Genomic DNA, 24,376 nt, shown 5'->3' on the forward strand with positions numbered 1-24,376 from the left:
CTTTAGTGTACATTTTAAAAGGCAATCACCCCATTGACAGTTTTGTACCTTTTTTATAAGATTGTAACAGCTTCTTTTAACTGCGTCTATGCTCACAATATAGCAAAACCACTCATAGTCATTCCTGAATTAACCTAACCTAACACACTATTATATTATATTGTGTGCAATGTACACACAGCATTATTAGCCACTCCATTTCACAATCTTTTAAATTCATTCACTGATCATATCAGTCACATAATGGTGTAGGCCTATACCTACAGAAATAGTCATATGATAAAAAATGTATAAGCATGATTGTCACTCATTTTTTTTCTCAGATTACACAAATAACTGATTTGAGGGTGAAATACGGCCCAGAGAGCATCCTGACATTTACCCATCTTTGTGTTAATCAGTCAGCCTTGATGCAGATGTGTTCAACAGGTGATTTTAAATTCACCTTTGACATATGTTTTATGGCTATTGGTTACAAATATCCAAAATAAGACAGGATATAATCATATATAAATGGTAACTGTTACTCCCTCTTCTGGTTATTGACTGCATTACATACAAGCTCTGTGTGTATATGTCAGTTTACTAACCAGAGTTTTGGGGACAAAGGTTCTGACAAAACCTCAGGACATCTATGTAAAGGAAAAAGGAAAAAAATTCTTGGGTATCCCTGCACAACCAGAGGCTGCAGTTTCAGGACAGCATTTCTAGGACCCATATAGTTTTTATTTTATTTATTTGTTTATTTATTATATATGTATGTATTAGCAGCTTATACTATTTAATAGCACTTGCTATTCATTTCTCCATATTATTATGTTTTAAGGAAATATGTAGTTGTTTAATTGTATACACTCAACTCCTAACCCTAAACACACACATTGTTAACCCTCTTGAAATATATATATATACTCTGGTTCAGTTTTCTTGGAAAGAAAGACTTTATCTTTGCAAGACTTCAGTTCATTAGCCACAGCGCTTCAAGTCTGATGTGTGACACACATAAAGTGCAGTAAATGGTAAAACAATTGTGCTACAAATTAGTGTGTAATATTTATTAGTATTCAGTTTAGTATTTATTAGTACATTAATAAATGTAAGATAATTTGAATACAAATACCAGTTTATAACATCCAGCAGGACAATGAACTCTTTTGCTCAGGCTAAACGGAGACCGCTGACACCGCCTTGAACACTAAGTTCACGCCAGCTCTTAAGTTAAAAATAAGATGGAAAGCTAAAAAATGAATAGTTTCTATGGATCTAGTTGTTGCAACTGTTTGTTTGATGTTTGAATCAGGTCTCCTCTAGATGGCGCTGTCACAAAAAAAATACAGTCCTAAAACTGCGGCCTCTGGTTGTGCAGGAACATACTAATTGTTTTTTTTTGGTTGATTGGGAAGGTTCAGGTTAGACTGCAGTACTTCTAATTATGTTGGTACATAAGTATATGATGTCCTCTTTTATAGAGCCACATAAATATGTGTGTGTGTGTGCACCTGGTATTTATCACGTTATGGGGACCAAATGTCCCCACAAGGATAGTAATACCAGTAAATTTTGACCTTGTGGGGACATTTGTGAGGTCCCCATGAGGAAACAGGCTTATAAATCATGCAGAATGAGTTTTTTTGAAAAAGTAAAAGTGTGCACAGTCTCCTGTGAGCGCTAGGTTTAGGTATAAGGTAGGTGTAGGGCGATAGAAAATACGGTTTGTACAGTATAAAAACCATTACGCCTATGGAATGTCCCCATAAAACATGTAAACACAACGTGTGTGTGTGTGCGTGTGTGTAAACCGACAGGTGTGCGGTGGGACATATGCACATTAAAAATTAAAGAGTAGTGTGTTGTGAAGGAGCCCGGGGTTGCCTGATGCCTGGCTCCTGTCTTTCCCTCTGTTTGTTTGTCATGGTGGCTTTTGTCTGGCAGGCAGTCAGGCAGTAAGAGACACCACCTCAGTATAGTGAGGACCCCACACTCACACAACACATTTTAGCAAAACTTGTGTGTGTGTATACATGTGAGACAACTTAAGAAAAATCATACTGAAGTCACAGTGAGCAGAAAGAGAGACCGTTTGTAATTCAAACAGTATCTCACTCTGCAGGCTTATGTAACTAGAGGGTCAGGGGTCGAGGTAGTCGGGGAAATCTATAGAGCCTTAGTTTATGGGATTAACCCCCCTGCACGCACGCACACACACTCAGCAATAATAAGGGTTGAGCAGCAGAAAGAAAGCTCTTTGTTCAGTGTGTGTGAGCTATGGCCTGAGCACCTCTGTCCCTCACCCTCAACTATACCAACCCAGAATCCATCAGCATTTGTAGTCGCACCCCTCCTGTCTTAAACTGTGATGTCAAGGTGTTCAAACACAACCTCAGCTTGAACAAAACACAGACAGGGCTAATCAGAGACCAGAACTGGAGCAGAACGCTCACTCTGGATCACAGAACTCCCAGCTGAGTGTCAGCTTCATTTCAGTGGAAAAGGGACCCCAGTTTCAAAGGGTGAGCATAGCAGTAGCCAGAGGTAGCAGATAAGTGGGATTAGAGGATGACCGTAATCCTTATTCAAAGCGAGTGCGCACACACACTTCTTACAGGCGTCTGAATGAGGGTGAGGACACAGATGTTTAGTGCCGTTGCAGGGCCACTGTTTAACACTGGGGGGCAGAGGGCGTGTGTATGATGGTGGGGGGTGGGATGTGGTGGTGGTCTTGTTGTCGGCTGTGTATCACCCAAACATATGTCACACACATTCTGACACACTGTGACAAACAAGACAAAAGAAAATTCAGCACTGTACATGTACGTGAATAAAGCAACAAGCCACTTTTTTCTGCTACTAACAGCCTTAAGTGCTCAGACATATTACTTTAATAATAATATGGTATGGTACAATTTTCAGAACCCATTACTTCAGTGTCATGATTTTTCAGAAATTATTCTGATAGGCTGAATTAGTGTTCAGGTAACATTTCTAATCATTACAGTTTAAAACTGCTTAATATTTTTGTGAAAACATATTTTGAGTAGGATTCTTTGATATGAATATCAAGTAGAAGTGATGAACCCGGTGAGAACAAGTGAGAATTCTACATGTTCTGTTCCAAACCTTTTCAGATGCCTAGCTGCCTACCTAAACTGCACATTAAAGGGACAGTTCACCCAAAAATGAAAATTACTTACCCACATGTCGTTCCAAACCCATAAGACTTTCGATTATATTCGGAACACAAATTAAGAAAATTTTGGTGAAATCTGAGAGTTTTTTTGACCCTGCATAGACCGCAACGTAACTGCCACATTCAAGGCCCAGAAAGGTAGTAAGGACATTGTTAAAATGTGATGCGATCTGGGAAAACCTGTCGGATGTCGCGCTGGGACGTTTTCAGGAAATTCGAAAAATACGTTGAATGTTATTTTTTTGTCAAAATTAGGCTTTCGTTAAATCATTATTCTATAACATCTTGTCTAACATCTCTGAAAATATCTCGGCAAAATTCACTTGATTAGCGCAGAAAAATAGACATTTATTGCAGCAAGCAGAAATGACTGTGTCTTTCTCTTAAGTTAACAACGCGCTGCTGAGGTACCTTCCCTTAACACCACAAAAACAGTTAATCTATCAAAATAAACCATATAACATAGCCCTGTGTAAACTACGGCAAGCAAAGTTTTTTAATTTTTTAATATCGTGAGATGGCGGAGTGCAACAATGCCGTTTGAAGTACTGCAGCCGCTCACTTAACCGATCTTACTCGTCTCAATCTGCTCAATCTTGGTGATGTCAGTGCCCTAAACGACGTTATAACAGACTATTTCACATCAAGAGATGAAGGACTGGATGATGAAGTTACTAAAGAGGAGGAGTCCGATGACAGTCTGTTTTAAGCACAGTGCGCAAACAGTTGCGCTGCGCTCGCTTTTACTACAAGGTAGGCTGCAATATTCGTGCTATCTAAACATAAAATGGGTGATCAAAAGGTCGGAGACTATGCACATGATAAACAATGGTAAACAGTTGTTAGTCTGTTTGTGTAATGATGCAGTATAGCGCTCCTAACTTGACAGACAGCTCTCGTTAAACCGTAAAGTGAAAGTGAAAGCCGTCTCACTTTAAAGCCGTTTTTCCATTTCTGAAAATCATCGCTATCAGCCACCTTAAGATAGCCATATTTAGTTACTTGGTTATGTTTAAGCTATGAACAAAATGAAAACAGTTTTGGGAAGGGCTTGAACCCAGCTTTCATATGGTATCACAACCTAAAAAGGGTAAAATTTCACTATGTGTTGGGTTTTCCTAGATCGCATCACAGATAGTCCAGTGGTTCAACCTTAATCTTATGAAGCTATGAGAATGCTTTTTGCATGCAAAGAAAACAAAAATAACGACTGTTTATAATGAATTGCATTCAACAATTTCTTCTCTTCTCTGTGTACCATGACGCAGTCATGAATTTTTCTTAATTTGTTTTCCGAAGATGAACAAACATAACAAGTAATTAATGACAGAATTTTCATTTTTGGATAAACTATCCCATTAAGGTTCCTAAAAAAAAGGTTGATCTGTAAGATAGACAATAAAAACTATGCTACCCTCTAAGACTCTGTTAGCATGTCAGTTACAAAGCTGTCTATGCATCAGGCTACGTCTACATTAATCCAAACACATTTGAAAACAGAGTTTTCATTTTAAAACCCTCTCCGTCCACATTAGTTTTAAAGTGTTTTCCATCTACAGTGAAACGTCAGAAAACGTTAACTCTGCCTTACTGCGCATGTGTAAAACCTCATAAAAGCTCACTCAGGTTATGTCTACATTAATCCGGATATATCTTTTCATTTTAAAACGCTCTGTCCAAATTAGCGTTTTCAAGCATTTTCCAAAAGTTTCTCAACCACACTGAAACATCGCAAAATGTTAAATTTACCTTACTGCGCATGTGTAAAACCTCATAAAAGCTCACTGAGATGATACAGACAGAACAGACATAACTTTTAACACAATTATTCTGGCAGGATCATTTTATATACGGACATATCTCATCAATTACTAACACGTCCAGGTCACGCTCACTCATGTTTGATCTAAAAAGCAGCTACCCTCATGTTTAGCCACAGGACAGCAATTGTGAGTAACTTTTCTGTCATCATTTTAGGAATGTAATATGAAGAGTGTACTAAGTAAATATCTTTAGCAACAATATGAAAATGAATAAATATGCGTCATCGTTTTCAAAAGCCTTCGTTTTCACAGTCCACAATACAATGTGAAATTAGCATTTTCAAATTTATCCAAGCGTTTTCAAAAAGCTCTGTTTACCTTGACAAAAACACCTTCTCAGTGTGGACGGAAGTCAAAAACGGAGAGAAAAATATGCTTTTTCAGTAAGATGTCTCTCTAGGGCTTTGAACATAGCTTTTGTATTTTATGATTAACTTTACCTCTCGTACAGGTCGGCTCTCGCTCCTCCACAAGCCGTTGACAGTTTTGGTGGGTGCTATGGTGACAACAGGTGGGGTACTGGGTACGCTGTGGCCCCCGGGAGGCACTATAACTGGACCCATGGGGCCCCGCTTGGGCGTGCTGACTGGGGAGCTGTGGTTAGTGGCCGGAGATGAGACAGGAGATGACTCGCTGCTGATGGAAGATCCTGCTAAATGACAGGAAACAGAAAAGAAAACAGTTTATCAGTCATTTTGTAATCAACTTCATGTCATTTATCTTGCTATTGTCTCTTTATGCTTAAAAATGAAAATCATGTGATCTCTGCTTCAGATTGTAGCTTATTAATAAAAGTAAACCGAAACCCACATTGCAAACATACTGCACAAACTTCTTACATATCTCTGCACTTAAAGCTGTGTACGCACCAGTTTATTTTTGACTAGTCTAGTTTTAAGTGGAAAGGACATGCTATATAAATGTAAATGCCTCATGGAGGAGTATAGAGACATGGAGGAGTATAGACAAACAGCCTACGGCAAACATTAGATGGAGACAGTGAACAGGGAGGAGCATTCATGAAGAGAGATGACAGGAAAAGCTCTGACAAGAGAGAAAGGAAAAAAAAGAAAGTCCTGTGTGTTCGTCCTGAATTCTTTATCTGTATGGACATCCAGCCAATTACAGCCCAGTGCTTAATCATCGCTCTCTAAAGCTGTCATCATTAGTACACCTCTTCACGCACTCCATCTGCCTCTCAGTCTGTCAGTCTGTCTGCTGTGAGAGGTGAGCAGGGTCTAACATGAACACTGGCCAATGCACATATGGCCAGTAGATGTTTCTTATATTAAAAGAAAAAAAATTATCCTAAAAAAAAAAAAAAAAAAAAAAAAAAATGTACTTAAAAAAATAAATAAATAACTTAATAAATTTTGTCATTACTTACACTCTCAAAGATTATTTGAAACAGAATATAGCTTCAGTCACCATTAACTTTCACTGCATCTTTTTTCTATGCAATTAAAGTGAATGGTGGCTGAGGTGTCATTCTGATAAAGATGTCTTGTGTCCCACAGAAGAAAGTGGACCCATTTTGTATTGGGTATCGTTAACTACTACATACTTAAATAATAAAATAAAATAAAATAAAGTGCTTGCTGTATACATACATGCAATTCTCCAAAACTCAGCAAGATTCACATTTGCTGCTACTGACATGAGGATACAGGTAGAGTTAGGGATAGGGAAGGTTTAGATTTAAAGAATGTTTTCTCAGGTAACCTAAAAATGTGCTGTATTTAATTATTTATTTTTGTTATCTTCTAACTCTTTTAACTGCTTGTTCTTAAAAACACACATGGCAGAACAACATAAAATTTTAACAGAGTTTGTGGTTGTTAGGCTAGGTAAAGCATGTAAAGCTTATTTGTATAACACACTACTTCAAATTTGTTTAGGGTTGATGTTTACAATAAACGTTTATAAAGAATGCCAGTATATATTTCTGCATAATGTGTTAATTTTAAGGATTTCTTGTGCAGTGGGGGTAACAAAAACACATATTTGTGTCCCTGGACCACAAAACCAGTGACAAGTCACACAGGTATATTTGTTGCAATAGCCAACAATACATTGTATGGGTCAACATGATCAATTTTACTTTTTAATGCGAAAATCATTAGGATATGTTAGGACGTTCCATGAAGATATTTAGTAAATTTCCCACCATAAATATATCAAAACTTAATTTCTGATTAGTAATATGCATTGCTAAGAACTTCATTTGGACAACTTTCAAGGCGATTCTCTCAATATTTTTTTGTACTCTCAGATTCCAGATTTTCAAATAGTTGTATCTTGGCCAAATACTGTCCTATCCTAACAAACCATACATCAATAGTAAACTTATTTGTTCCACTTTCAGATGATGTATAAATATCAATTTCAGGAAATTGACCCTTATGACTGGTTTTGTGGTCCAGGGTCACATATACTGATATTTTAAGATATTTCTAAAAGTATTAATAAAACAAAAGCTGATCGTGACTGATCAGGTTCTCTGCCTCTCTCTCTCTCTCTCTCTAATGCAAATTTTACCTGGTGCAGAAAATATGCCACACAAAATCTCAAAAGCCTTAATTAAAACATAACAGAATAACAATTCTTGGCTCAAGTCAGGTATGATTAAAATGAATGACTTGCCCTTCAGTAAGTGAGTCTAATTAATTCAGAAAACTAAAATGAACAAGCTCATAAAAGTCATTTGTTTTGTTTGCATTGGCACGGAAATGCACATTCAAAAGTTCAGTTTCGATATATACTTAACAATGGATCTGAATAAAAACTACTTTCCAGTCAACTCAGCCTTGTTCATTCGAGTGTCAAAACATTCAAGCCCAGATGTCTGTAAAACAGGCCTCTCTTGAGGGAAGCCATTAGGACCCGGTGTTCTCTGAAGAAAGCTTTTAAGAGAAATGCCACAAAAGTTTCTGTCAACAGCAAGGAAGGAGCAAAGGTGAGCGGAGGTGAGGAGGCGCTTGCTGCAGTAATTACAGCTGCACACCATTAAACATGCATGCAGTGAGATAGAGCGAAAGAGAGAGGGAGAGAGAATGAGAGAGTGAGAGTGAGTCCGCAACAGCAATTAGCAGCTCAGTCCCAGTAAAGACCCGAGTGTCTCCTCCTGTCTCATTCAGTCAGTTAACACAGGCTGACTACTACGCGCAAACATACACACGTTAGCCTCTCTTCCAAAACCAGTATCTATTACTCATGCTGTATCCCAAATGAAATAGGGCTGCAATTAATGATTTTTTGAAGGGTTAGGATGGTTAAGATATTGTATTAGTGCTAACTAACAATAAACAAGATAAAACCATATTTTTAAAAATACATTTTACTAAGCCTTACTGAATAACAGTGAAAATTAAATTTAAGCTTACATTTTTGGTTCACTTATCTTACCTCAACTTCAAAAGTCTGTCTTTTTGAGGGAGGCAGCTAACCATCCATTGTTGTCTTTTTTTTTTTTTTTTTAAAGATCATGTGATATTAAACCACTGTTGATATTTCAGCCCTAAATGGAAACTGAAGCTCTTGAATAAGTGATTTGGAGGCTCTACATGAGCAGCATGAGCTATTCGACCCACAACAGATTCCAAAACAAGCAGCGTAAGAGGAATAATGTGACACTCGAATATGTAGAAACCTGCTTGAAAACAGCTGTATTGTAATTGTGATTTTTTATTGAATAATTTCAGATTTGAATGCGTAATTGTAAATAATCAACATAGCTCTGGCTACATCTGCCATCTTGGATTTACTTACTGCATTATGATATTGCCTATCCATAATGGATGAACGCCATTCTGCTGGAATCTGAACAAAGTAAAGTATGGGATGAGGCAGTGTGATTAAGCTACATTTTTGTAACTTTCATGTCAGGAAAGTAAAGCCTATGACACCTTACAATGCTGCTTACAGAGGCAGTTCACTATTACACAAGAGTGGTGTGGTGCCTGTAGTCATCACCGATAGCTGCTCATCTGCTGCCGTTTCTCACTGTCTTCTCATTTGTTTCTCCCAGTGTGACACACAGGACAGAGTGAATAATTCAGCAGGACTGCAGGCACATGTGCAGCGAGACCCCACCCCTACAGCTTTCTTCTTTTTTATTCATTCCGGCACGCACTCATCCATCAAAAATCATCATCCTCCTGCAGCTCCTGTGAGTGTGGATCTGTCAGGCACATTCATATTTTATGTTTCTTTACAGCATTAGCACTAAATTACTGCACCAAACATTATTGCAAAAGAATGTGTGTGTGCCGGAGAGGCAGACATCAGATCTCTCTCAAGCAGGTTTTATTGGTGTCTTTTCTTTCAACTGAAACACACACATGGGCAGATGGGCCTCTCATTGACACACACACCATCTGAGTCAAACTGGTATGCTTTTATGAGATGTTAATGATATTCAAATCTATTCAGTGCGATGCGTCTGTGCAAGCTGCTCACAGAGGAAGCCGTGCCCATATATGGACTAGAGGTTCCAACACTTCCTGTCACGCTCTGAATGCCACTAAAATGAACAGATTTCACACTGGAGAGAAAGAGCGAGACCGTGTGTGTGTGTCCATGTGATTAATGTGTATCTCTGTTCTCTGAGGGTTCGTCTATTAACCCACCTCTGCCTCACACTGACCACACACACACACTCGTTTCAGGCTGCATTAGAACAGCATCAGCAGTTAATTAAACAGCCCATTTCACACCTGGTGTGAGAGCAGAACTCAACACGCCTCAGTCCATATGCTGCCCCGCTCACACATACAAACACACACATGATTGTTTTTTGGTGCGCTCAACATGGTTCATTCCATGAAACAGCAGATACTGCGACCATTCTGAATGAACACACATCAGATTAGTTCTTTCCACAGCAGCATCTCAAATGAGATGAAATCATATAAGAGCCCAATTCTATGCGTTCTACACAGGCAGCAACTCCACATGCCACACAAATAGTGCACAAGGGACCAAACTCACAACCGATTCCAGCAGAGTTTGGAAATGAGATGTGATACTGTAATGATGCATAAAAATACACAGCACACACTAACAGCCATTTTTATATACTGACATTTTAGGGTGATCTCGTTGACGTTATTTGAATCCCCACTACACAAAATATCCACTGAGAACCTTTACTAGAAAAAAGTCAAATTTAATTAAACTGCCGTAGTATCTATTCTTTTTAGCATCAAATGAATTATATTTCAGCTGTTTTTCTTGCTTTGTCCACAATTCTTCACTGTGTCTGTTACATTTCAGGACTGCCCTATTCACAAGCTATGTCTAAAGTGACTGCCCTAGCTGAAGCACTTACCTTTCAGAACAGCCTTCACATCAGAAGCATACCTATGATGCCTTAAAATGTCACCAGCTTTTGGAACAGAGCCACCAACACTTATGTGAGCTTATGTGTGTGCGTGTGCATGTGTATGTACGCAGCCTGTTTCTCCAGATGGAGGGCCACAAAAAACAGGGTACCCCCTACCCCCCAGGGCCACGCCTGCCGCTCTCTCCTCTCAACCAGAACTAGAGACTCACTCCTGTGTCTCCATCTCTGCTGGATAAAGGATGAGCCCTTTAATATCCAAGTCCACATGGAGCAGTTAATTAATCACACACACCACACCTGCTGTGAGAGAGACAGATTGGTCGTGTTCAGAAAAGAATACTTGTGTACCGCATACTCCAACTATTTTTTCCCCAATAGTGTCTAGAATGCAACCATAAACATTTGACATTCATACTGCATCCAATTATCTCATAAATAAACAGTTGACTAGCATTTGTAATCCGATTTTGAGTGTAAAAGAGGGTTAGATGGACCACCCCCTCATCATCATGTTGGAGGAGGAAATACAACTGTAAAATACAGATAGAAATAACTATAAAAACAAATAAAAGAATAAATAAATCAATCAATAAATAAATGCATAAATACAGAAATAAATAACTGTACAATGAATGCACATAAATATATTTAAAGGGGTCATCGGATGCCCATTTTCCACAAATTGATATGATTCTTTAGGGTCTTAATGAAAAGTCTATAATATACATTGGCTAAAAATTCTCAATGGTAGTGTAAAACAACACCCTTTTTACTTTGCCAAAATCAGCTCTGCAAAAATCATGTCATTCTGGTCGAGGCTGCTTTAAATGCAAATGAGCTCTGCTCGTCCCGCCCCCTCTTCTCTCTGTGGATTGACAAGCCTGTTTACTTTAGCCGCTAAACTTGCTAACTAGCACATTATTAGGAAAGGCGATCGCAAAGATTCATTAAAAAAACCCTTATACTCACTTCTGCTGGAACACGAATGATTCGCACGAACATAGACGGATATATGTAGATCGGGAGGCACATTCCCTTCACAAACAAACGTAATCCACTGCATCTTCAGCAGCTCAGATGTCGGGAGTAAATGACGACCACTACGTTCATTATTACATCCAGCAACACAACACCTCAATCGCTAAATCGGAGATATTCTTGTCTAACTTGCATCCCTGCCCCGGCATCAAAACATGGAGGTTGGACTGTTACAACTGATCTGAGGTAAGACACTAATGTCAATCAACTATCATGGGAGCGGCCTCTGTGAGTGTAACACAACAACGATTTGAACAAGGGAATATTATTTTTACAGATTAACTAAAAACCACTGCATGGATTTTTATCATTACAGGGTAGATTTGTATATACACTGCCAACATACATTAATGTTCAAACAGCACGTAAAAGTGAACTTAGCATCCGATGACGCCTTTAAAGAGCAGGTTATATGCTATTTTAAAGTGTCCTAATATTGTGTTAGAGTCCGCTACAACAGGTTTAAATGCATCTAAGGTCAGAAAACGTATTTTGTTTTTGGAATATACATTTATACATTTATCATAGATTCATTTCTTAATGATTTTGAAACAATTTGTTTGATCAGTTCTGAGCACAAGGTCTGTAAACCCCTCCCTTCCAAAAGCCTACTCTGCTCTGATTGGTCAGCTGGCCAAGCCTGTTGTTATTGGTACAAAGAGGAGTACTTGTGCAAGTTAGCGAGTGCTGCCATCAGTGTTGACAAGTCCACAGTTGTTTTTGATGTGCGCGGGTTGAAGCAACCCCAATAACGTCATATTTAGCCCCTGGAATGCAAATTCACCAGGGGAACCTTGACCAAAAAAAAAAAAAAAAAAAAAAAAAAAAAACGTGTATTTTACACCCCGGAACGCGGGGTGTAACGGGAGACCGCCCTTGAAACACAATTGGGCTACTTTAGGGCTAGTTTTGAGTAGCAATTGGTCAGGTTTTGTTGTAAAAACCTGGCAACCCTGGCTACCATTGACAAAGCAAGCACCAAAACAATAATATAGTGCTGTAATCTGTTCTTAAAATAATTACATAAAAACATTTGTACACTTATGCAAGCGAATCGTGCCCACCACTAAAGTTTAACTGCTAAACTGTAAACACTTAGCCTAACAAAACAATAACAGTGGATGTGTTAGCCAAGTGCTAACGTGACTAACTGATGAAGCAACAGTTTGTAAACCAAAATATGAATAGATTCTTTATTATTACACAAAATAATTAGAACAACGACAGTCTACATTAATCAACACATTGTTAGGAAATAGTGTGTTCACAGCGAATTATCAGAACTATTTCAGTAAGACAGTAATATTGTGGTTTACCTGGAAACCTAAAGCTGCACTAGGTATACATTACATTTTGGCACAAACAACAGCTTGCTATTTTGAGCACTCAATTGAAAATGTACATGTAACGTATCAATCATACTTACAGGCTGTGGTTCGGAGAAGCTTGTTAGTCCAAATAAAGAAGATTAGAAGCCAACGAAGATGAAAGTCAACATTAGAGAAGCAGTCCTCTGCAAAATGACGCACACAACAAAACTGATTTTGCTGTGGTATCATGGAATAAAATGAATTTTAACCACTGATTCTTCAATGAAAACAAAACAAACTCTCTTTGACAGTGCAGAAGATAGCAGAATGCTTCTAAACATGTAAACACATAAACTAGCGGAAGGGGCAGGTCAGAGTGTTTGTATTTTGCAGGCAGGCGGGGTAAATGTCATGCAAATGTGTTTCCTAGTGACGTATATCAGTAACAGGCAGAAGATTCAAAAATATAATGACTCGTTAAGGCGGCACTGAGTCAACTCTTTCTTTTAAGAGACAATATCCATGTTTATCGTGCACTTTTTTGATTAACAACTTTGCATACTGTTCACATCGAAGCATAGCTACGTTACAAACTGCAAAAAAAATATCTTTTAAAACCCATATGACCTTCTCTTTAAAAAAATCTGAATGAATACATCAAATTAATCAGTTATTAAAAAAAAAAAAAAAAGAATTTTAATTCTATAAAATTCAATAAATTTGATTATCTAACTGATTATTACATTGTAAAGTTTGTTTTTGGCTAAATTAAAATTAATTAAAGTTCTGGGAAACTGGATGCCAGCCTACATGCTACCTGCCATCATTCAGATCACTGTCGCTCACCCGTCTCACTGGCCCAGACTGTAAGCTCCTGCAGCCCACCTACAGCTGTCTGACTGGATACAAATCAGACAGACACTGGGTAGAGGCGTTTCTAGAGCTGTTTTTAACAGTCAGAGTGACCTAATCATAATGTGCATCAACTGTCTGTTTTTAAATGCCACCCACAGATGGGTTACAGATACAGACACAATGAGAGAAACAGAAGGAGAGTTAACATAGGTGATGAAACACAGAGCCAGTGCTGAGCATCAGCATAACATCTCCACACTGCAGCTTATTCTGACCAAGAACCGCCCAAACGCTCAAAAAAAGAAGAGACAGTCTGGTCAACCAACCAGACTTCGCTTTTTATTTGACATTTGGGGACAAGTAATGTATAACTGGACATAACTCAAATGTGTGTTTTTGGATATCTTGGTCACAATGCAAATAATGCACAGAACAAGAACATAGGGCAATGATACTCAGGTAAAGTCTGAACTGCAATGTGACGCGTTTTGATTGTTGTCTTGTAATTCAAGCATTTTACACACAACACATTAGGATACAGAAAAGTAACATCTTCACAGCAGGGTGCTGGAGCCATCCACACCAAAGCGTTCTCTATATGGAGAGCTCTTTCTGGGTCTGCTGGAGAGCACTCACACAAGGGGACAAGTAGGAGAAGACAGGAAGCATGTGGTATTCTGGCAGACTGTTAAAGACTGCTTCCCTGCTGAGACGCTGTCTACAAACACAGCCGAACACCATGTAGAGAATGTGTGTGTGTGTACCTTCCTCAGGCTACATACACAAACACCATCCATGTGTACACAGACACACATGATAAACATATCTGTAGAAAACGCCACTTTCTGTGGGTACACAGTAAGGCAGCAGGATCTGGTCCAAACTGGTTACTTTCTATAAACTCCAACAGTTAAAGGAATAGTTCACCGAAAAATTAGTTGTTCCAAACTTGTATGAATATCTTTCTTCTGTTGAACAAAAAAGAAGATATTTTGAAAAATATAAAACAGTTGATGGTAGCCATTGACTTCTATATGTGACCCTGGACCACAAAACCAGTTGTAAGTAACACGGGTATATATTCAAAGCAATAGCCAACAATACATTGTATGGGCCAAAACTATAGATTTTTCCTTTATGTCAAAAATCATTTGAATATTAAGTAAAGATTATGTTCCATGAAGATGTTTTGTGAATTTCCTACTGTTAATATATTAAAACTTAATTTTTGATTAGTAATATGCATGCTAAGAACTTCATTTTGCGGTCCAGGGTCGCATATTGTTTGTTTTGTTTTTTTCATACTATGAATGTCAATGGCTTCTATCAACTGTTTGTTGACTTGAGGGTGAGTAAATGATAACAGAATTTTAATTTTTGGATTCTGCTGCACTGCTGTGTGCCCACAGGGAGGGGCATTTTCTAAAAAAAAAAAAAAAAAAAAAATAAAAAAAGTAGGTTGAGATAAAGGGCTCAGCAGACAGCATTTATAACCTGCGATCATCTTAACTAAAACTCATCTAACAAAAAATGGCTAACACAGATGATCCGATTTAAAGGATCAATAATTAAAACAACAACAACAAAAAAAACTATGTAAAACCTGGGTTAAAAACAAAATACAAAAGTTACTACTATAACAGTGGTTTTCAACCCTGTTCCTGCACTGCACGTTTTGAACGTCTCTATTGTCTGTTGAGACACACAATTCAGGTCTTAGAGCCTGATCACTTGATCACTTGTTTGATTATGGAGGCATTCAACGACTGTCCAAAAGCTCAGGCCTTGCTGCCCTATCAGGTAATGATTTTGCAGGCAGCGTAAATTATTTCTGACTTCTGAAACAGAATAATAGTTTAATGATCTAGAACAAAATAGAGACTGCTTTGTAGATAACTAAGTAAATATTACAATTCTACAGTACTAATTTCTGGCTAGAAATGACATCGAAAGAGGTAGAAGTTTATCAAAAACACTTATATTTACAGACAAACTGACCACTGACCACCAACCACAACTTTTAGAAACCATCTTTGTTTTTTAGCTTAGATGTTATGGAATCGAATGCACAGGACTTTGGGATATCATAGGCAGAGATGGATACATCAAAATTGATCAAATGAAGGCAGACATGATGTGACACGATCACAGGATATGGACATGCCTTGTTGCCTTCCTACTTATGTATGCTGCCTGCAGAGGAAGGATTTTTTGCTTTTGGGCACAGCCAAGATGTGTAGTTTTTGGCGGTGGGTGTCCACAGGAACTGTGTTGAGAAGCACTGTTATAAAATATCTAATATACAACATTCCTCAACAACCAAACTACTTTTATGACTTACATAACTAACAAAGTAGCCCGCTCAGAACTTTTTCCAAGCATGTTAATACGTAGTATTAGAAGCAGCAGAATATCAATTTTCAGCTCAGTAAACACAGCATCTCCATGGGGCCCCGGAGCCAACAGCACTGGATCATGACCTAAGCCATGAACTACTGACCCCTGTTGAGATGATGCCATAGTAAACACTGTGGCCCAGCACACGTGGGTCACTAAACATGACCAAGACTTGCAGGGGAAGCAGACTTCATTCAGTCCAGTTTGAATTCCACTAAAGAGTCATTATCATAGCAATAAGGGGATGACACCCAGGGTACATCTGTGTCCTTGGAGCACTGACACATGGGTCAGGGATCAAATGTCAGGGGGTCACAGCTTACCTCTGGGTTCCTCTGCCTGCTTGGCCAGCTTGCGGAGGGCGGCAGCAAATCCGGAGTGGGCGGACTGAGATGCAGGACTGCCATTGGCCACAATAGAACCGTTGAGGGGAGACGGGGTGAGGGGACTGACTGTCGCCGTGGTGCGGGTCGCCGTGGAAATCATGCCTAACGATGGTGACTTTGGCTCATGGCTCATGCCTGAGAGAGATAGAGAAACAGAGTGAGATATCAGATGCAATAAACCGCAAATACATGGACCCAGCAATGACGGGTTGACTCACTGAGGACATAAATAGCCCGACACAAAAAAACCCCAAAACAAAACAAAAAAAAAAATTGTCTGACCCTAACAGCTGCAGGACAGAGGTGAAGAAGATGAGGTCAAAGATTATGCCCAAGGTCAGCCTGTCTGTCTCCCAGCATTCTCACACACACACACACAGTTACACACACACACACATATGTTCTCAAAGTATGTACCAAAAACAACATCAACAGATTTAACATGCTTCTTTATCTCAGTTTCATTTACACAGATTAAACACAGAATCACTTCTTTAACAAAATCATACACAGCGTGATGGGTTAAATCTGTACTAAGAATAGAGGAACACAAGCCTGGAAAATGCATGTAAGCATCTCTACTATAAAAATGAGAGAGAGAGAGATAGAGAGAGAGAGAGTGCCCAATCAGGCCCTGTCCTGTTCTACTACTACTAAAAAAAAAAAAAAAAAAACGCTGTGGATCATTCAGGCAACAACACAGTATTAAGAATCAAGCATATATAAACTTTTGAACGGGGTCATTTTTATAAATTCAACTATTATTTTCTCTTGTGGACTATATGTAAACGTATTTTATGTGAAATCTTATTCAGATAAAAAATAGTAACATGCATGTATAAAAAGTAACATGCATTTTGTATGAGCCCTCTTATTTTGGTCAAATAATTAACTTTTTTGAATTCTGCAAGGTGTATGTAAATTTTTGACCTCAACTATACATGTATTACTACTGCATAGTAAAATGTAATAATTTAAAATTAAAAAGTTTTGATATTATCATAAAACAAACACACACAAACAAACTACAGGGCCTAGACATCTATCTAATATGTAGTCAAGCTCACTAATCGACTAGTTGACAATCATGAACCTGAAAAAACAAAAAAGCACAGCAGTGTTTGCGAGAGAAACACTTAATGTGATATGGTCATCAACAGAGGTCCAGTACAAATATGCAGGAAAACAAAAAAGCAGATGTAGATGTTATAGAATGAATTAAAGTATAAAATTAATAAATGTGTTTTCAAAACAAAACAATGACATGTTTGCTTGTGAGCAGTTTATGCAACAACAATCAGTGATGTCACTCTTTTCCTTTCACAGCTGTAGAAACACAGACCTGTTCTTAGAGCTGATCACCGATCCATCACCATTTCAGTACAAACGGGTGGGACAGACAGACAGACGGACAGACAAGCTCTCTGAAGACATATTCACCCACTGCACCACACACGAACCACTAAGAGCGATTAATAATGAAACAAACAACAGCAGCAGCACTGAAACGCTGATCCTCAGACTGACCCTTCACACAGCACAGATGTACAGTGCTACTGTGTTCACATTCCAGCTCACAGATGCATGATGGGAGACGTAAACACACTAGCACACAATCACAACACCTTTACATTAACATCACACACACACACAAGCACACAGTCTGTCTGTCTCTGTCTACTTCCTTAGTTCACAAACTGTCGCTCTTTCAGAGAAAAAAAAACGTTTGGAGCTTATCTAACAAAGCAACACACACACACAATCCCTTTTCGTCAAGTGAAACGTTCAGTGTAGCAGCTGCTGCAATGTCACATGACCCTCCTCCTCTCCACCCATAATTCCTCTGCCCCACTGAGATAACACAGAAAGGGAGACAGGGGGAGGGGGATACCCTGTCCTTTTCTCCCTTTTTCTGTGTGTGTTCAGGAAGATCCTGATCCAGAGGTGGTGGCATGTTCTGACATGCTCTTCCACTACAACAATCTCCTTCCCCCATGTCTCGCTCTCTCAAAGGCACATCTGTGCTCCACCCCCTACATAAACTGCAAGACAGATTAGAACAAGTACTAATGGGCAGTTCACACCAAGCAAGACTTATTTTACCACTACAAGCTTTTCACTCCAAAAAGAAAATGAGTGTACACCTTCACTCTGGTTGTGACACTTTTGTGTTTCATATAGGAAGAGACCATGTGTCTGGAATCAGCTGTTATAGGCGCTATTTGTTTTGGAATGAAAGGCACATACACCATTATTATTATGCTTATATCACACTCAACTACCACACATGGGTGACAAATTTTTCTCCCTAAGATGCATGTAAAAGTACTTCCTTGCACTACTGATAACTACTTCTGTTTATTTGAAACTTTGTAACAATTCTGAAAAAAAGCTTAAAAATCGCTTACTTCCTAACTGCAAAATAAGGTGGATACACAGTGCCTAGCACAATTTTATCACAAAAGCTAATACTGCATACAGTAGTCAATATATTGCCACTTAGCAATGGATTATTGCTTGTTTGTTTATTAATTTTTAACACCATGTTAGCATCAGGGCTATTTACATGGCAAACACAAGGTCAGAACCATAATCCATAACATTTTTAGTTCTTATATTGAAACATTTTAACCTGACATACTACAAAAAACTAAAATACATGATACAGGTGATACATCACAAAACATTCCACTTAAATATGTTTCTGAATAAAAGTGTTTTCTTGCAGTATTATAAAAATTACAGTCCAAAGGAACTTGATTATTGTTCCTTTAAGCACATGAATGACTACAACATGATACACTTTCATTTAGGTATGTGGGCTTTTTCAGACCTGATCATAGTTATCATGATCTGCCCAGAGATACACAAACACAACTGATTTAATTTTTTGCATTAATTCATGAGTTTCAACCAGCCAACACAAAGGCAATGTGTTTGTTTGAGGTGTGTGCAGGACATAAGGAGTTAAACAGAAGACTAGAAGTCATCACCGCAGGCCACAATGACTCAGTTCTCTTTCCTCCTGTTGATGTTCACAGCTTTCTCACAGAGAGATAAAGAGAAAGGAGTGAGGGAGGAACTGATCTCAACTCAACAACATGGCTCATTTTGCTGCCACACACTCAAGCAACCAAGTACCTTACACACAACATTTGTGTGTTTTTGCTTCGGTAGTACCAATACAGACTAGTAATGCTACTTTTTTGTACTGTAGTATTGACTTGGTACTGAAGTACTTCTACTTTTAACATCCTTATTTCTTTCTTCACTAATAAGTTACATATTGGGCAGTTCCCAATTCACAGATGTAGGGTCCTATGAAATCAGGCCCTGTTTACACTAGTGTTGGGCGATATGCTCAAATTTCATATCATCAGCCTGTAAGATCGTCGATACACGATATTATTATGAGCCAACACCAGCATAAGGCTAAAAGCAGCCTAATGTTTTCAGTATGACTCAATTTGTGTTTAACATAACAATTTAATAGAAACATTGTAAGTTACTATTAGTTATTCAAAAAGCGGCTACAGAAAACGAGCAAAAAACATTTACATTATCAAAGAACATCATCACTGACTAGCCTAGCCTAGCGCGTGTTTATGCACTTCAAAAAAGCACTCCTGGTACCATAAGTAAATACAATAGTTAACGTTACATCGCTGTATGATGAATACATTTCTTACCCCTTATTTGCACTGCACACGTCTGCGGCGCGAAGTGAGGCCGTTACCCCCAAAACGAGTCACTGTGCCCCCTTTTCCATCCTCTCCCCTCCTTGCTGGACGTGATCGATTTCAAAAGTTAAAGTTAAACCGGAAAAACAGCGCGCATAAAAAGATTGCACGCTTTCGCGAGCGTAAGCAGCTGTACGCAATTACAGATTGCATTCTGATTCTGATTCTTTATACCAGCCACTTCGCGGCAAGTTTTTGAAACGTTACAGAAGCGGCGCTCTACACTGCATTGCTAAAGTTAGGCACCTAATCTATTTTTGACGGATAATAATAATAATAATAATAATAATAATAGTCTTGCTATCGTCAAAGGCACCAGCAACAGGCGATATCTCTGACTATCGTCGATACACAATATTATCGTGTCTATCGGCACAACCCTAGTTTACACTAGTGTGTTTTCGTTTTAAAACAATCCTCATCTAACTTACACTGTTTACATTGTCGTCAAGGATACACAGAGTGAATGTGGGAAGCTATGCCATCGTTTTCGTTTCTCAATATGCGTTCTTGTCTGTGCTTGTGTTCTTGGGGACTTGTGAAACGTCATCAGTCGTCGCACAAGTACTGTTCCAATCGGTTCCAATTCCTTCTTCTCCTTCTGAAGCGTTTATGGCGGTTGGCAAACCAACTGATACGTGCTTTACCGCCACCTGCTGGACTGGAGTGTGGAACAAGAGATTGGCAGACAAACTAAAACCAAAAAAAAAAACCTTTATATTCTTTTAAACAGACCCGTCTCTTTCAGGAATGTGATTAACTGTGCATATATTTTCTTAAGTGCTGCTCCAAGTATATTTTCCAATTGAAATTTTAATTTATATTTTTTACATGCATCTCTTAATAATTTCCTTTCATTTTCATATGCATGACATTCCATTATCACATGCTGTACAGATTCAAGTTGATTACAGTGTATACACAATCCATTTGTATGTTTACCTATTATATGAAGTGTTTTATTGAGTCCTGTATGTCCTATTCTAATACGGTTATGACCATTTCTTCCCTTCGGTTTCTACCAAATCTCTTCCCCCTCCAACTATACTTTGAATGTTATACAGATGTCTTCCCGTGTCATTAATATTCCAATATTCCTGCCATATCCTTTGTGTATGAACTTTAATTATTGCTTTAGCTTCAGCTTTACTTAATGCAATTTCCAGGTCTACTGTTCCAATCACTGATCTATAATAGAGAAGAGAACTGGATTGCGCCATATTGCTATTCCCGTCATACAAGTGAAGCCACTGCATTTATACATGTATTTGTTTAATGCCTGGGCTTATTAAAAAAGAAAAACATGATAAACATCGGATGTTCACCATGCTTACAAATGACAAAATGCTCATTCTGAAATCTAAATAAAGATTTATGCATTGTATACATATAATTTGCCTTGTACAGGTAATCACTGTTTATGCTGTTTTGTTAGTGTTTTTATTCGTACAGGATGCATGTTTCAACAATGATTTCGTTCCATTCCAAAATTCCATTTTGAAGCAGGTAATGATTTAAACGTTTGTTAATTCAGCCTACATAACATTCATGTTGAGATAAATGTTAATAATAAACGTCATTAATGCAAAAAGATTAAATATAACATTTTGAATATAGAAATATCAAATTATTTAAATAACTAAAAAGATAAAATGAAACTTTAAAAATGAAACTAAAACTGTCAGCAGATGGCGCTAAGTCACTGATTTTAACACTGAATCATTCATTCAGGAATGAAGCAAGTGACTCTTTACGAATGTGTAATTGAATCAATGACTCGGATTCGTTTAAAAACGCACGTTCATTCATAAACGGAATACAGCTGTGTTTGAATAGAAATGCAGATCAGCTGTGACTTTGTTTCAGACTATTTTCATTGACGAAACTGAGCAAAATCAAGTAACGTAAGTCTTGTCAGATAATGTAATTTAAGGCACTTAATATAATAGAATTTGTGCGATCTTTAAGAGTTTGAAATAGAAGTTGCTCAATCATAACCTGGAGAAAAAAAACGCTGACTAATTACATAATGGTACGGATTTAAAGACATCAAGATTTATTTCCAGTATTTGAATTTCAATACAACATAGAGCAATATAGTAACAGAGGCTTGTATTGTATTATTGTATATTCGAATTAATTTCAGATACTAATACCACATATATGTTCATGTTTAATATTTCCTGCACAATTCCTCACGTAAATAAATATATTTTGTGTTGGATCAGTTAACTGTGTCGGCAAGTGCGCAGCTGACACACCCACCTGAACGATTGGAAAACATCGCTTATCCTGCTCGAAAAGACGATAAACATTGCACATAACATTTTAAGTAAAAAATAATTTACATATATCCTAAAAACTAGTCCTGTGTGACTGATACGCTTAAAATCGGGTGATTTTAGGTCAGCGGTTTAGCTGTGAGTCAATGGCGCTCTCTGCCGGTAGGGAATAGTAAGATGACGGATCGAACACATCCGGTGGCTTCACTGCCTAACGGCAGTTTAGAACACAATGAGCGATCCAGGCTGCGTCCGAAAACCTAGTCAGCTGACTTGCTGCCTCGCTGCCTTATCAGGCAGTGACTTCGAAGGCTGAGAAGGCAACTCTAAAAACAGTTTCGGACAGACTTCAGAGGCAGCAGAACGTTACACCGTTGCTAGGTTACCTAACGGTTAAGCTGCAGATTTTGGAGAAAAACGATCTTATACAGTTATATATAAATGCTTTAATAATACATAAAGATCTCAATGTCATTACCCACCAAAGGTCTGTGCGTCGGAGAAGACGACTGGCAGCTACTTTTTGCTTGAAAAAATAAAAGCACTGATGCAAGTAATATTGCAGAACAGGTCATTGTTATTAGTGGCTGTTTCGTTATTATTGGTAGTATACTGTAAATATTATTTTTATTAACTACTCATTTTAACCCTTTTAGCATTTTTTTTTAAATACTATTATTACAAACACTATTATTTAGCATGCTTTTTACACTATTATGATTCATAAAGTATATCATGGTCAAGATCTCATCTATTATATAAAGTAACAAGTCTAATTTCACCAGAATATCTTTATTTATATAGCCTATATGATGCACTCGCACAGAATTGTGGGAAATCAAAGGCAGCGAAGGATACATCTATGCTGCCTTCAAAATTCCATCAGAAGAAGGTACCTCCGGAGACAGGAAGTGAAGCAGAAGTGAAGCAGTTTAGAGCTTTCGGACGCAGCCCCAGTCATTATACAGATCAGTGGTTCCAATTCAAAGTTCACATCTAGCCAAGTACAGTTCAAATCCCCGGATGTGTTCTCGCTCCGCCCCTTTTATCAAGGATGCATCAAGAGGAGACCTGTGCGAACTTGAGGCAGCCATGTATCCCAGAATGCATTTCGCACCAATCAGCGAGGGTTCATGGCGGAGGCCGCATAATTTTCTAAATATTACTGTTATTGTGTCATGAAATGTAGTTTTAAGAGTCAGGCGAGAATGTCGTTGTTTAAAACTCAAATCTGAGGTTTATTTACAAAGACCGCGCCTATCTGAAAATTTGTTTTGCCGATTTCGGAGATGTGAGTTCCAGGCGAACACCGAGTGCTCAGAGGTCATGTATCCCGCAGAGAGAGTCTCACCACGGCTAGTCCTTCTGAGTTTGCCGCTGGTCCTGACGTCTGTGTAGAGGTGTAATTCATTTTGAGTAAATCTAACAGCTAATTTTTGGTCTCGTGAATCTATTATTTATTCCAGGTCAAAGTTATGTTTCATAAATTATTTATCAATCGTATTTCAACGCTGACTTTTTAGCATGCATTTGACTGAATTGTTTGCTTTTGTCTTTATTTCCGTTTACATACGTCTTTTATAATGGCTAATACTGTTCATTAAAACTGACATTTAACAAAAAAGGCAGAGTTGTGCTTGTCATGTTTTATTTTATTATACATAGAGTAAAGATGTATTATACACAGTGCACATATTGCCTAAATCACATATTAATGTTTTTTTTTTTTTTTTTTTTTTTTTTTTTTTTTTTAATGAGTACGAAAAGAGGGTTGTGGTTTATATTTTGAAGAAAACAAAGAGTCAGTGGTGTTTGATATCATTTCGTTTAATTGTAATGCGTGTACGCGTTGCATGAACCACATTTTTGTCGCTATTAATATGTTTAAATGAAACAGAAAAGAGCCAACGCTGTTTGATATGATATTTCGTTTCACTGTAATGTTGTACATTCCCTGAACTACATTTTTGCACCTATTAATGTGTTTAAATGAAAACGAAAAGAGGCAGTGGTG

General features: G+C 38.1%; 1 protein-coding gene across 2 annotated transcripts in view; it reads right to left on the reverse strand.

Moving 5' to 3' along the window:
• Nucleotides 1-24,376, reverse strand: part of gse1b (Gse1 coiled-coil protein b) — a 223,425-nt gene that overhangs the window by 18,397 nt on the left and 180,652 nt on the right. The window contains exons 4-5 of one of the 2 annotated variants that reach the window (XM_051134586.1): nt 16,278-16,475; nt 5,451-5,659 (exon numbers count right to left, since the gene is read on the reverse strand). In XM_051134586.1, the coding sequence (XP_050990543.1) occupies nt 5,451-5,659; nt 16,278-16,475 (407 nt within the window). Of the gene's footprint in view, nt 1-5,450; nt 5,663-16,277; nt 16,476-24,376 lie in introns of both variants that reach the window. The other variant, XM_051134585.1, reaches the window with a different exon arrangement.

Source organism: Labeo rohita, chromosome 18 (genome assembly GCF_022985175.1).
Source record: "Labeo rohita strain BAU-BD-2019 chromosome 18, IGBB_LRoh.1.0, whole genome shotgun sequence".
In the NCBI taxonomy this organism is placed as follows: domain Eukaryota; kingdom Metazoa; phylum Chordata; class Actinopteri; order Cypriniformes; family Cyprinidae; genus Labeo; species Labeo rohita.